We start from the raw sequence: 12,933 nt of genomic DNA, 5'->3' as shown, positions 1-12,933 counted from the left end.
AGGCAGAAGAAACTGCACTACACTGAAGCCCAGAAACAGATGGAAGGTTGTTACCTGGGCAAGGTTGTAATGAGTAACCAGGTGACAGGGTCAGGGTCCTACTGTGTCCAATCTTGGTGGTGTGGGGGGATCTCCTTTAATGGATCTTAGATGAGGGGGTCATGTCACGTGGAGTTGATAAGCTCTTCTGTCTGGATGTTTTTGATGTGATTTGGGATGCCCATGTATCCAGGTGATTTAGTTTGGTCTATTGGCACAAATAAGTTATTTATCAACTTGTGCCTTGGGGTTATGCTGGGCAGATGGTTGTGTACTTGTACAAACAAGGCATAGAGTCATTCTACCTTGGCATTGGTACTCAAAATGGAGTAACCCACGGCAGACTACTTGTTTGTCCACATGATGTGGTAGGAGCCAGCAGATCAGAGACCCTGAACTGAATGACAATCCCTCAGAAGAGTCACAGGTGACCAGATGGAGCCCCAGCTTATTGTTTATGCTGTGGTGATCTCCACTCCTCCTCCTTTTTTTTTTTTTTTTTTTTAGTTCTCAGTTTTCTTTCTTTCTCTGAGATTAGAGGTACAACAGACAACTTTTTAAAGATGATTGCTACTATCCTGCTTAACACTAGAACATAATCAGTCTGGGTACTGAACTGATGTCCCGATGTGCAGTCTTTACGGGAAGCGTCCCAGGGAAACACAATTGTTTCAGTCTGGTTCAGTGAGGATGCAGGAGTATCTGCCCTGAGCAATTTCCCTACTTTTGCACTTTGAACAAAGGTGTTGCCAAATAAATGAATACTCATCAAGTAAGATTGCAAGAATGTCTAATCTAATTATGGAAAAAAGGAGGTATGTGTTTGCTGCTGCCATCTCCTCCTCTCCTTCTTCCTCCTTTGACTTAGCAGGTAAACTTAACATCAAAAAACCAAATAACCCAATTAATAAATGGGCAAAGGAACTGAACAGGTACTTCATAGAAAAAGAAACATAATCAGTATACTTTTTTAAAAAAAAACTATATTTAAAGCCACTTTAGAAGTTTTAACAGTTCGTTTTTTTAAAGCAAGGAAGATAAAACACAAATATATTCCTATTTTTTAAAATGAGAATTAAAAATACCCTTTTACCAATCAGATCTTCTTGTAGCTATTTTTTTTTCAGGGCATTTACATATGTACCTATTTAATAGTATAGTTTTGGTTTGTGCTTTAAAAAATTTTTTTTCAGGATCAACTTAATCTATAATGAACTCTCTTATAACGGCATGCCTTGGAAAGTTTTCTGTGATAGTGCATCTATCTCTGTCTACTTCATTCTTAACAGCTATATGATGTTGCATATTATGGCCATTTAATTATATATTGATTTGCAGTTAATAGACATTTAGCTTCCGATCTTCGTTACAAATAATGCTACAGTAGCTCTCTTTGTTCAAATTTCTTAGTGCTCATGTATGTGTTTCTTATTATGGAATTTCTACCAATAAATTTTGATTAAATTGAAGTCAGTGTTTATATTTGGGAATAACAAAATATATTTTTCTTTGGAAGTACTCTGTTTCCTTAAATCCTGATGCCTTTTCTACAAATAGACTTGGTGAAATCTTTCATGGAGAAATTCCATGTAACCACTGTATGGGATGCTGTTGGCAGTTTTATATGAACCATTGCCATAAAAAGGCAGAGAAAGATCCAAATGTCCATGGGTAGGTGGTGGGCGAAATATTTGCAAGGACATCTCTGTCATATAAAATAGCCCAAGGAAGTTCTCTGACTACTGAAAGAGAGAGAGATCTCTAGGATGTTACTGTTATCTGGAAAAAGCAAGATGCAGAGTGTGTGTAGAAAATGCAGGTGTTTCTTTAAGAAGGAGATGAAGTAAGTTTGTACTTACACAAAGAAATTGAAGGTAACACAAACGTTTAGTAAAAGCATTTCTGGATGGGGTGAAGGAAGACTTTTCATAGCCTATGTTTTTATAATGTCTTAATTTTTGAACCATAATTATATTGCCAATTCAGAAATAATTGACTTCTGAAAATGAATTTTACTTCTTAAGGAGCCAATTAAATCTGACCTTTTTTTTTTTTTTTTGCTTTTGTTCAGTTTTATCTTTTTTTATTTGTTCTTTTTAGTTACACATGTCTAGAATTTATTTTGACATACATACATGGAGTGTAACTTTTCGGAATGTAATTTTTCATTCTTCTGGTTGTACTTGATGTAGAATTACATTAGTCCTGTATTCATATATGCACAAAGGAAAGTACTATTTGATTCATTCTTCTGTCTCTCCTATTACCATTCTCCCCTCCCTTCCCTTCATTCCCCTTTGTTTAATCCAGAGTACTTCTAGTTGTCTCTATTCTCCCAGCCCCACTGTGAGTTAGCATCCACATATCAGAGAGAACATTTGGTTTTTGGTTTTTTAGATTGGCTTGTTTCGCTTAGTGTGATAGTCTCCAGTTTCATTCATTTACTGGCAAATGCCATAACTTCATTTCTCTTTATAGCTGAGTAGTATTCCACTGTGTATATATACACCACATTTTCTTTATCCATTCATCTGTTGAAGGGCACCTAGGTTGATTCCATAGTTTAGCTATTGTGAATTGAGCTGCTATAAACATTGATGTGGCCATGTCACTATAGTATGTTGATATTAAGTCCTTTGGGTATAAACCAAGGAGTGAGGTAACTGGGTCAAATGATGGTTCCATTCCAAGTTTTCTTAGGAATCTCCACACTGTTTTCCAGAGTAATTGCACCAATTTGCAGTCCCACCAGCAGTGTATGAGTGTACCTTTTTCCCCACATCCTCGCCAACATTTATTGTTACTTATATGCTTGACAATTGCCATTCTGACTGGAGTGAGATGAAATCTCAATGTAGTTTTAATTTGCATTTCTAATTGCTAGTGATATTGAACATTTTTTCATATATTTATTAACTGATCATATTTCTTCTTCTGTGCAGTGCCTGTTCAGTTTCTTGGCCCATTTATTAATTGGGTTATTTGTTTTTTGAGTTCTTTATATATCTTGGAGATTAATGCCTATCTGAGGTGCAGGTGGCAAAGATTTTCTCCCATTCTGTAGGCTCTCTCTTCATATTCTTGTTTCCTTTGCTGTAAAGAAACTTTTTAATTTGATTCCATCCCATTTATTGTAAATCTGATTTTTTTAAAGCCCGTGATATGTGGAACTTTATGTAGCATGTTCAAACCTATGTAGTATTTGGGAGAGGTCAGTTATAGGACCATGAATTTTGAAGGAAATTCTAGAAACAGAATCTATATAGCAATTTAAATTCTAACTACTTTGGTAGGAAGTTGGAAGGGCAGATCTGTATTTAAATTGTTGTGTTTTTTTTTTTTAGTTTGTTAGGATTTCTCAGATTTTTTTCCCCCAAAAGTAATTGAAAACTTTAAAACATGATGCTCATGATTCACAGTAGGAATCTTTTGTGGCTGCCTTGGTAAATACCATGATAAAGTGAACTCAGTTATGGTCTTAAGCCTGTGTTTGTTATTTGCTGAAGTTGGTGTCCTACAGAAAGTGTTATAGACTGTGATTATATCTTTACAGGAGCAGGAAAATTCAGATTCGAAACATCCCTCCTCACCTGCAATGGGAGGTAGGTCAATATTTCTTGTCAATAGATTTTCAAGACACTTTCTCCCTTTTTTAGTTTCCTTTCACATTTAGGAATTAGAGGTCCTGAGACTTCTCTTCAGAGTCTGGGGTCCTGCCTCTTCCTTTCTCAGTGCCCTGGTATGGCCATGGGTCTCGGGGTACATTTGGCCTTTTCACTATGTGGCATGTACTTTGATTTCTCATGCTGTCTTCTGAAAAGCTAGGCCACCAAGCACCAGCAACCAAGCTGTGAAACAAAACGCTTACCTGGATTGTGGTTTTTAACCTCAAGATTTGGTAAAAGATTTTATCTTTCCAAATTATGATTGGAAAAAAAAAATCAATGGAAAACCAGCAAAAATAGAAAGCTGTTTGTTAGTTTGAGCAGGTTTTTGTTTGTTTTGAATTAGTTACTATGAGTAACAGTTAAGATATATTTTCAGAGCTATAAAACTTCTTCAAAGATTGCTATCTTAAATTTAAATAAGATAAACTATTGGGAGTGGCTTTATTGCATTATTTAAAAACTGTCCCATGTTGTATTCCTCAACCCAAAGGAAATTAAAATAGCCTTAGAGGAAACAGAATTTTTTTCTAATGTTTTCATTACTTTAAAATAATGCTTTTTATTATGGAAAGTTTTAAACATACACATCCTGCTGCCTTAAAAAATAAGGAGATCCCTGGAGGAAAACTGAAGGAAGAATTGTTAAATCTTACAGGAGAGAGAAGTGAGCCCTGTACTTTATTCTGCTTCTCTTGAAAGAGCAGTGAGTGAATCCAGCCATCATAATGAGTGATTGTCAGCAGCTACCAAGGCTCTGAAATTCTGTGGTGTCACTTGAGTGACAATAAGCAAATCAAAGTCCCATAATATTTGTTCAGTTCTAACTGTATTTCTGGATGGCCTGAAAGCAATTTAATTAAACATTTATGTATCCATTCTTGTTTTGCTTTGATTTGCTTGCTGGGGGATATCACTATATAAATATATATATATATATATATATATTTTTTTTTTTGGTGATTGTTTCTTCCCATTCTGACACTGCAGCTTCCTTTTACAGGTTCTGGATGGACTTTTGGCTCAGTATGGGACGGTGGAAAATGTGGAACAAGGTAATAAGTGAGGAAATTAGCCTGAGTTTTGGAGAGGGATAATACCTGTTATTTCTTATAGGCAACTCCAGAGAAGAATAGTAAATTCATACTTGAAACACGCTTCCTAAGGTATATGTTAAATAACTGTGTGTGTGAGAGAGATATCTGTATCTTTGTATATGTCTATATAGTTTTGTTTTTCAACTAAATATGACTCTTAGCCTGTTTTCCTTATGCTGCGCAGTGTGCTCAGGCACTAGACAAACACTGTCAGGACCGAGTAAGCTAAATTCACTTGAGAGTAAATGGATTTACACTGCTGCTACTTGTTTTCATCAGCTAAGAGGAACACATCCCTAATGTCCTGCACTGAATGTTTTCCAAAGAGTAGGACTCCTGTCCCAAGAATCTCCAGCCATGCTTATGAAAATGCAGATTCCTAGCTTTCCACTCTAAGGTTTCACTAATAAGATTCTTTGGAGAAAGAGCTCAGAAATCAAGTACCCTGAGTGATTTTTGTGTGCACTCAAGTCTTAATAACTACTGTCTTAAAAACAGTGCTGCAAAGGCCAAGAGAATACTTACTTTACTTCTGCCATCCTCATTTTTATCTTCTAAAGCATGAAATCCTATGATTAAAAAAAAAATTAAAAAGTGAGGGAGTAGCTCCTGAAGCTGATGTCTTATGTAACTCGTTAGGACTCCCAGAAAAAAATGTTTTATAACAGCACAGGTCACAATAGGTAAATTATGGAGTCAACCCTGATGCCTATCAGTAGATGAATGTATTAACATAATTTCTTATGTAAAAACATAAGAAATTGTGGTTTATATACACAATAGAGTTTTACTTGGCCATAAAGAAAACTGAAGTTATGGCATTTGCTGGTAAATGGATAGAAATAGAGAACATAAGCTAGGTGGTATAAGCCAGTCTCAGAAAATCAAAGGTTGAATGTTTTCTCTCATATATGGAAGCTAGAGCAAAATAAAGGAAAGAAGGAGGGGAGGATTAGATATCATAAAGACATAGGGAAGATCAGTAGAGTAGTAGGAGGAGATCAAGAGGGAGAGAGGAGGAAGAGGAAAGGGGAGAAAATGTGGAATGAGTTTTAAAAACTCATTCTATGGGCATATATAAATATACCACAGGGAATTTCACCTTTGTGAATAAAAAGAACCAATAAAAAATAAATAAATAGATGAGCAAAAGGAAGATCAGTAGAGTAGAAGAAGGAGAATAGAGGGAAGGAGGAGGGAAGGAAAAAGTGGGGAAACGTGGACTGAAATAGAATTCCATGCATTTATGATTTTATCAGGATGCATCCAAATACTGTGTATAATTATAATGCTCTATTTAAAAAAAAAAAAAAAGAGTCCCAGAAAAGTACATGCCAAAAGTTGGTTCCTGATATGAATGGTAGTAGCATAATAAAATTTTTTTACCTTGCCAAGAGAGCAGAATGTAATTTCAGTAACTTACTGACCATGAGCCTGAAAAAGTCACTCAACCAGACTCAGTTTCCGCATGTGTAAAATGGAGAGCATCATTTCTCTCCTGCCTTTATATCACTGATAGTTGTGCCACCTAAAGAGATCCTACAGAAAGTCCTTGTGAATAATGGAGTTTTATATAATCTTAAGGGATTATAAAGGTTCACTTAGGAAAAAATCATAGGAGACCCATGAAATCTCTTCTGTCTGCCAGTATAATTAATAGAATAGTTTTATAACAGATGTTCCCCACTGGGCTGGGGTGGTGGCTCAGCGGTAGAGCACTCCGCCTAACATGTGCAAGGCACTGGGTTCAGTCCTCAGCACCACGTAAAAATAAATAAATAAAATAAAGGTATTGTGTCCAACTAAAAAATAAATATTTAAAAAAAATATGTTCCCCACTCCATGAATATTAAAAATATCATTATTCACATTTATGCTCCTACCCGTTCATGGCCAAAGGTGAATGGAAAGACCTCAGAAGAAGACATGATTTACAAGGATTTTATTTCTCAGTTCTTATTTCCTTCAGTATGGACAAGAAGACATTCTTATGATTGGATGTAGTTGGCTAGATAGCCTTACATACATGAACATATAAGTTGCTAGCTAAGACCATATTATAAATTCCATACAGTGCTACCTAAGGAAGAAATATCCCCTGTAATCCCAGCAGCATGGGAGGCTGAGGAATGAGGATCACAAGTTCAAAGTCAGCCTCAGCAACTTAGTGAGACCCTAAGCAACTTATCTACACTGTCTCAAAATAAAAAATAATAATAAAAAATCAAAGGACTGGAGATGTGGCTCAGTAGTTATGCATCCCTGATATTAAAAAAAAGAAGAAAGGAAATATCCCAGTTCCCTGGGGCAGCTTATAGTTCCTGATCATTTCCAGTGTCTTCACAACTACAGGACAAACCTGTTGGGCTCTTGATTAATCACTCTTTTTCTTGGGTGATTCCTAATTCAAAGGGAAAACATTTTTAGTTGAGTTTTTAAAAACATAATAGTTTTAAATCAAAAAAATAAGTGATTTGAATGGATCTTCCAGTTCATTCCAGAATCAAAAAACTGCCTGATTTCCTGAAGAGGAACATTTTTGAACAGGGAATATGGCTAAGAAGTGGAAAGAGAACCTGAGCATCTGAGTCTTAGTGGACAGCTGTATTCAGGAGGCTTCATGCACAGGGCTTTCTGGGAGGCTGCTTCTGCAGCCTCATCTGCAATCCTAGGAAACAGCCAGTAGGAAACCCCTGCAGCTTTCTGTTCCATATTGAGAGGACACTTTGGGGCACATGTTGAATTGTGAGGACACTTTTGGGCACATGTTGTTGTTCTGTCCTGGATAAGTGTGAATTAGCAAGATGAGCGTTTCCCGGCAAAGGCTAGGGCTGGGCTTTGCATTTATGCCATGGACTTCAGGGGCAGTTCTGGTTGATGATTATGCATCCCGACCCCCATAAAGGCTGAAGCTACTTTCAAGTGACTGGACAAACGATGTTTTTTTTTTTTTTTTTAAATAACCTAAAAATCTTTAACCCCTTTGAGGTCCCAAATCCCGTTGAGAATCTTACGGAAATCATAAACCAGAAAAATTAGCCTTTCTGCAAACATTGGATCATGTGACAGGTAGAGGAGGTTACAGAATTCCTGAAGCTCAAGTGTGATGGATTTTATTATAGGATTTTATATAGGTTATAGGATTTTATTATCACTTTGTAAAGCAGCTTTATGATGGTTTTCTTAAATTAACTTAATCTGGCTGTTAACTCTAAATCCTGCAACAGCTATTTTTTTCCCCCCTGTGGTGCCAGGGGTGGAACCCCGGGGCCTCGAGCATGTGAAGCAAGCAGCCTGGCACAGAGCTACACTCCCAGCCCCTCCAGCAGTTTGTTTAAAGAGAGGATTCGATTTAGTCATCTGTTTTGGAAGAATAAATATTTTTAGCTTAATTTTACTGGTTTACATGGAGAAAATTTTATCTGGAAACTTTTTTTATTTTTGAATCTCTAACTATGGAAAAAGAGATGCTGAGCAATTATAAACCAAGATAAGCCAGACGAGAGTGAGCCCTCCTTGGCCAGTCTCAGAGTTGATGTGTTCTCTCCTTTACTCAAGTTATGTAGAGTTGTCAGTATTCTTTATTGTTCACAGTTTAACTCACGCAAGCAGTCAAGGAATTCGGTCACAGGGAAACAAAAGTAGTAATGGTTCAACTTCATTAATAAGTGAAGAATAAAAGCACTTTCATAAAATAATGGTTAGCAGAGGCTGAGGGTTACCGGGTAGAGGAGATATTGGCCAAAGGATACAAAATTTCATTTAGATGGGAAGAATAAATGCAAGAGAGTACATCATGATGACTCTAGTTAATAACAATATATTGTATAGTTGAAAATCGCTGAGAGTGGGTTTAGTGTTCTCACCACAAAAAAACATAGTATGTGAGATAATGCATCTGTTAAGTAGCTTGATTAAGCCATTCCATAATATATGCATTTATCAAAACATCATTTTATATACTGTAAATATATAGTTTTTACTTGTCAATTAAATTTTAACAAAATTAAAACATTTTCTTACATATGTAATTATTTTAAACAAGTGAAAATAATAATAATTAAAATTTATATCTTAGTAGTAGTACAGTAAAATTTATCCAGACTTCTAGGAGAACAGTCTGAATACGCAATAAAAAGCATCATGTTGAGGCCCGGAATGATGGTACACACCTGTCTGTAATCCCAGTGACTCTAAGGCTAAGGCAGAAGGATCTCAAATCCAAGGCAAACCTGGGCACCCTAGTGAGTCCCTGTCTCAAAAAATATAAAGGGTTGGGAATTAGCTCAATGATAGAGCATCCCTGGTGCCAAAGAAAAAAAAAAAGCTTCATATTGGGGCTATGAATATAATAGTAGAGTACTTGCCTAGCATGAGTAAGGCCCTGTTTGATCCTCAGTACTGTAAAGAAAAACAATATCATGTTCTTTTACCCAATTGTTTTCTTCTTCGATTTATTTTAGCCTACAGAAGTAATTCAGAAGAATACAAAGTCAAATGATGTTTGCAACAAAGGTGATTTTTAGCAACACTATTTATAGTAGTAACTATTGGGAGCAGCAGATTTGCCTTATGGGTTATGGTTAGGCAAATCGTGGCACATTTGCTCACTGCAATTCCATGTCAACATTAACAATGAAAACTATATTTAAAAAGTACATATATTCATGCAAAAATGTTTATAAAATAAGTGAAAATAAAACTGTTGTATATACAATCTATTATAAATGTGTTTCATAAGTTGAGGACAAGTTACTGCAAATGTATTGGAATAAATATAACAATGTAAATACCTACAGAGTTCGATGAGGTATTTGGTACATTTTCTCTAAAGCTAGTCTGTCTACCTTGAGCCAGAGAGTGACCGACTTTTTAAAAATGATAATACAGTTTTTGTTTCTTCCATAGTCAACACAGACACAGAAACTGCCGTTGTCAACGTTACCTATGCAACAAGAGAAGAAGCAAAAATGTAAGTGGACTGAGGTTTATTTCCTTTTGAATTTATTTTGATTTTGTCTTGGAATTCCATTGAGTCCTGTGTTTATAAACCCTTTCCAAGAAGATTGGTGGAGGTCAATCCATGCCCGCTTTGACACATCCCAGGAGCTCATGACACCTGAGCCACAGTTGGCATATTGGTATAGCTCCAGCGTATTCCAGCCACTTTCAATATGCAGAGGAGCCCCAGGACATTCATATGAGGATGTTTGGTGATTGTGCAGAAACTATCTTGAAAAATGTTGAACATTAGCATCAAAACAAAGGTGGATGCTGTGTCCTGACATGGTTGGGAATAGAGGGCCGTGTCTTCTGGACTCTGTTTGACAACCACTTGGAGTTCCTTGTACTCAGAGCTGCCTCTGTGGGCCATGGGGAAAATACACAGCCTATTTCTGTCCACACTCATTCGATGGGTACTGAAACATGACATTTTCCTCTATATATTATTAAAAAAAGGATCTACCTCAGTGCCAGCAGCAGTGGGTGAATTATTTGGGAGTGGGACATGGCTTAGGTTCTTATCTCTACCCCCATTCTCCTCCTAGTCTCCATTATTACATTGCTTCTGTGATTGATAATTTAAGCTTAACTGTTGACGAACATGGGACTCAGTTCTTTAAAAAAACAATTTCCTTTTTTTAAAGGAGGTTCTTGAAGTGCTGGTCAAGTCATCATAGCTAGAACTCTGGCCACAAGTGGTCTTACTTTATGCCTGTGGCCTAACTTTGGTTATATATCTGTTACTATTGGAACGTCAAGTCCAAATCCAGGTCCTAGGCATTCCAAATAAGGAATTGAGCGAGACACACAGAAGTAGCAGATAGAGTACTGATATATTGAAGGTGAAGATAGCACTCTGTTATGTAGAACAGAGTGGGCTGAGCCAGAGAGAGAAGATCAAGGCCCCCAGTGTCTGCACAATGTCTGTGCAACGTTCTCTTCCCTATACAGACCTGATTGAAGGCCTTACCCCATTTTCTCCCGTTGGTTATCTTATGATACCTGATCAGAATGTTTTCCAATCCCTCCCCACCATTAGTTACTTTAGAAAACCTAATTAGAATACTGTCCACTTTTCTTCCATTGGTCATTTTAAAATTTGTAGCTCAGTGGTAAAAGCACTTCTGTTTTCAATACTCAGTACCCCCTTCCACAAAAATGAAATTTAAAAAAGAAAGAAATCTGAGCTGGGCATGGTGGCACATGCCTATAAACAGTGGCTGGGGAGACTGAGGCTGGAGGATCTTGATTTCAAAGCCAGCCTCAGCAACTTATCAAGGTTTTAAGCAACTCAGCAAGACCCTGTCTCTAAATAAAATATTAAAAAGGGCTGGGGATGTGGGTCAGTGGTTAAGCACCCCTGGGTTCAATCCCTGGTACCAAAAAAGAAAAAGAAATCTGAGAACTTTATTTTAATAGTAGGAATTTGTCCTGTGTGTGGAGTTGTAGCTGCAAAGATGCTTGTGGTAATTCTATATGTAATTGTGAAAGATGGGACCTAATGTACATATCTACAATAAAGTCAATTTCAAAAACTTGGATAAATGATTAGCCTGTTAAACAGCCACTAAAAATAATGTTAAAATATAATGACATGGAAAAATGTTGAGTATTAATTTTTTAAAGGTTAGAAAATTATATGTACAATATCAATTCATTTTTATAATACATTTACACTTACTGAAGATAGGAAAAATAGAATGGATTAGAATTCTTTATTTGTACTTATGTATTTCTGAATTTTCAATAATAAATGTTATGTTGTGATTAAAAGAAAAAATGATGATTTTCTACTGATACCTACAAAGAGTTTTGGGTGAGGGGGAATACAGCCCAGGGTGGTGAAGAGCAGAAGGCAGGATTGTTCGTCCAGTCGGACCAAGCCTATAGGTGATCACTTGTTTAATTGTGGGGAGCCACTCTGGCCAGGAGCTGTGTACATACCTTTAAGTCCTGAGTAAGGAGGTTCTGACCATTGCAATGCAGTTGGACCTTACCTCTGCTCAGATAAGAGAGGTGTGGGTCCAGAAGTGGGCGTCACCGATGGGGTTGGATTACACCCACTTGTTTGTGGTAACCCTACCCCTTGCCTCATTTGAATGGCTTCTCCCCAATAAAGCCCTGGTTCCTGGCATGCTCTCTCCTTCTTGCCTGCCTTGGCCCCCATGTGGGAGCTGCAGCTGAGGAGCGGTCACTGAACCCAAAGATAAGGTGCTTTCTGGGTCTGTGTCTTTATTTAGTCCCCAAATTCACGTGGAGCGACCCTGACCGGTTTAGTTGTGTGTTGGGACATTTCATTGTTAGCTGTAAGCTCCGGGGGAGCAGAGCTTGCCCTCCACTGTATCCTCAGTGCAGTGCGCGGCACCCACACCCACACCCACGTAGGCGCCTGGTAGAAGGGAGTGCACCCACCCGTCCCCGGGAGAGTCTTCCTCCTTGTCGCTCTCTGACAAGGCTCTCCCCTCCCTGCTGCATTCCAGAGCCATCGAGAAGCTAAGTGGGCATCAGTTTGAGAACTACTCCTTCAAGATTTCCTACATCCCGGATGAAGAGGTGAGCTCCCCTTCGCCCCCTCAGCGAGCCCAGCGTGGGGACCACTCTTCCCGGGAGCAAGGCCACGCCCCCGGGGGCTCTTCTCAGGCCAGACAGATTGATTTCCCGCTGCGGATCCTGGTCCCCACCCAGTTTGTTGGTGCCATCATCGGAAAGGAGGGCTTGACCATAAAGAACATCACTAAGCAGACCCAGTCCCGGTACGTGCCTCCGGGGCTTCCTTTGCTTCCTTCCAAGGGGGTCCCCTGCCACCTTCAGGTCACTCTTGCTTATATCAGCAATGGGGTGGGGTGGGAGGGACATTGTATGGGATAGTAGCTTCTTTAAACAGGATTACTAACAGACTAACTTCGAGCTGGGAGCCATGATGAGCTTTAGTGCTAATTGCATAACAGACACAAGCCAAAGGTGTGTAAAGAGGGCACTGATGAACCTCATAGCCAAGGATTGTTCCCATAAGCTAACTAATGCCCTGAATGCATGTAGTTCTAAAACAGCCCAGGTGTGGGGTTCTGTGGGATTGTCAAGCCCTCTGTCTTAGCTCTACCTTCTGCCCTAAGTCAGAGCCCTGGAGG

At 38.2% G+C, this 12,933-nt stretch overlaps 1 protein-coding gene across 1 annotated transcript in view; it reads left to right on the top strand.

The window, feature by feature from the left end:
• Nucleotides 1-12,933, top strand: part of Igf2bp2 (insulin like growth factor 2 mRNA binding protein 2) — a 152,787-nt gene that overhangs the window by 107,288 nt on the left and 32,566 nt on the right. The window contains exons 3-6 of the mRNA XM_027951478.3: nucleotides 3,593-3,641; nucleotides 4,708-4,759; nucleotides 9,710-9,773; nucleotides 12,286-12,558. Coding sequence (XP_027807279.1) covers nucleotides 3,593-3,641; nucleotides 4,708-4,759; nucleotides 9,710-9,773; nucleotides 12,286-12,558 — 438 coding nt within the window. The remainder of the gene's footprint in view (nucleotides 1-3,592; nucleotides 3,642-4,707; nucleotides 4,760-9,709; nucleotides 9,774-12,285; nucleotides 12,559-12,933) is intronic.

Source organism: Marmota flaviventris, chromosome 8, assembly GCF_047511675.1.
Source record: "Marmota flaviventris isolate mMarFla1 chromosome 8, mMarFla1.hap1, whole genome shotgun sequence".
Taxonomy (NCBI): domain Eukaryota; kingdom Metazoa; phylum Chordata; class Mammalia; order Rodentia; family Sciuridae; genus Marmota; species Marmota flaviventris.
This window is presented reverse-complemented; position numbering and strand designations above follow the sequence as displayed.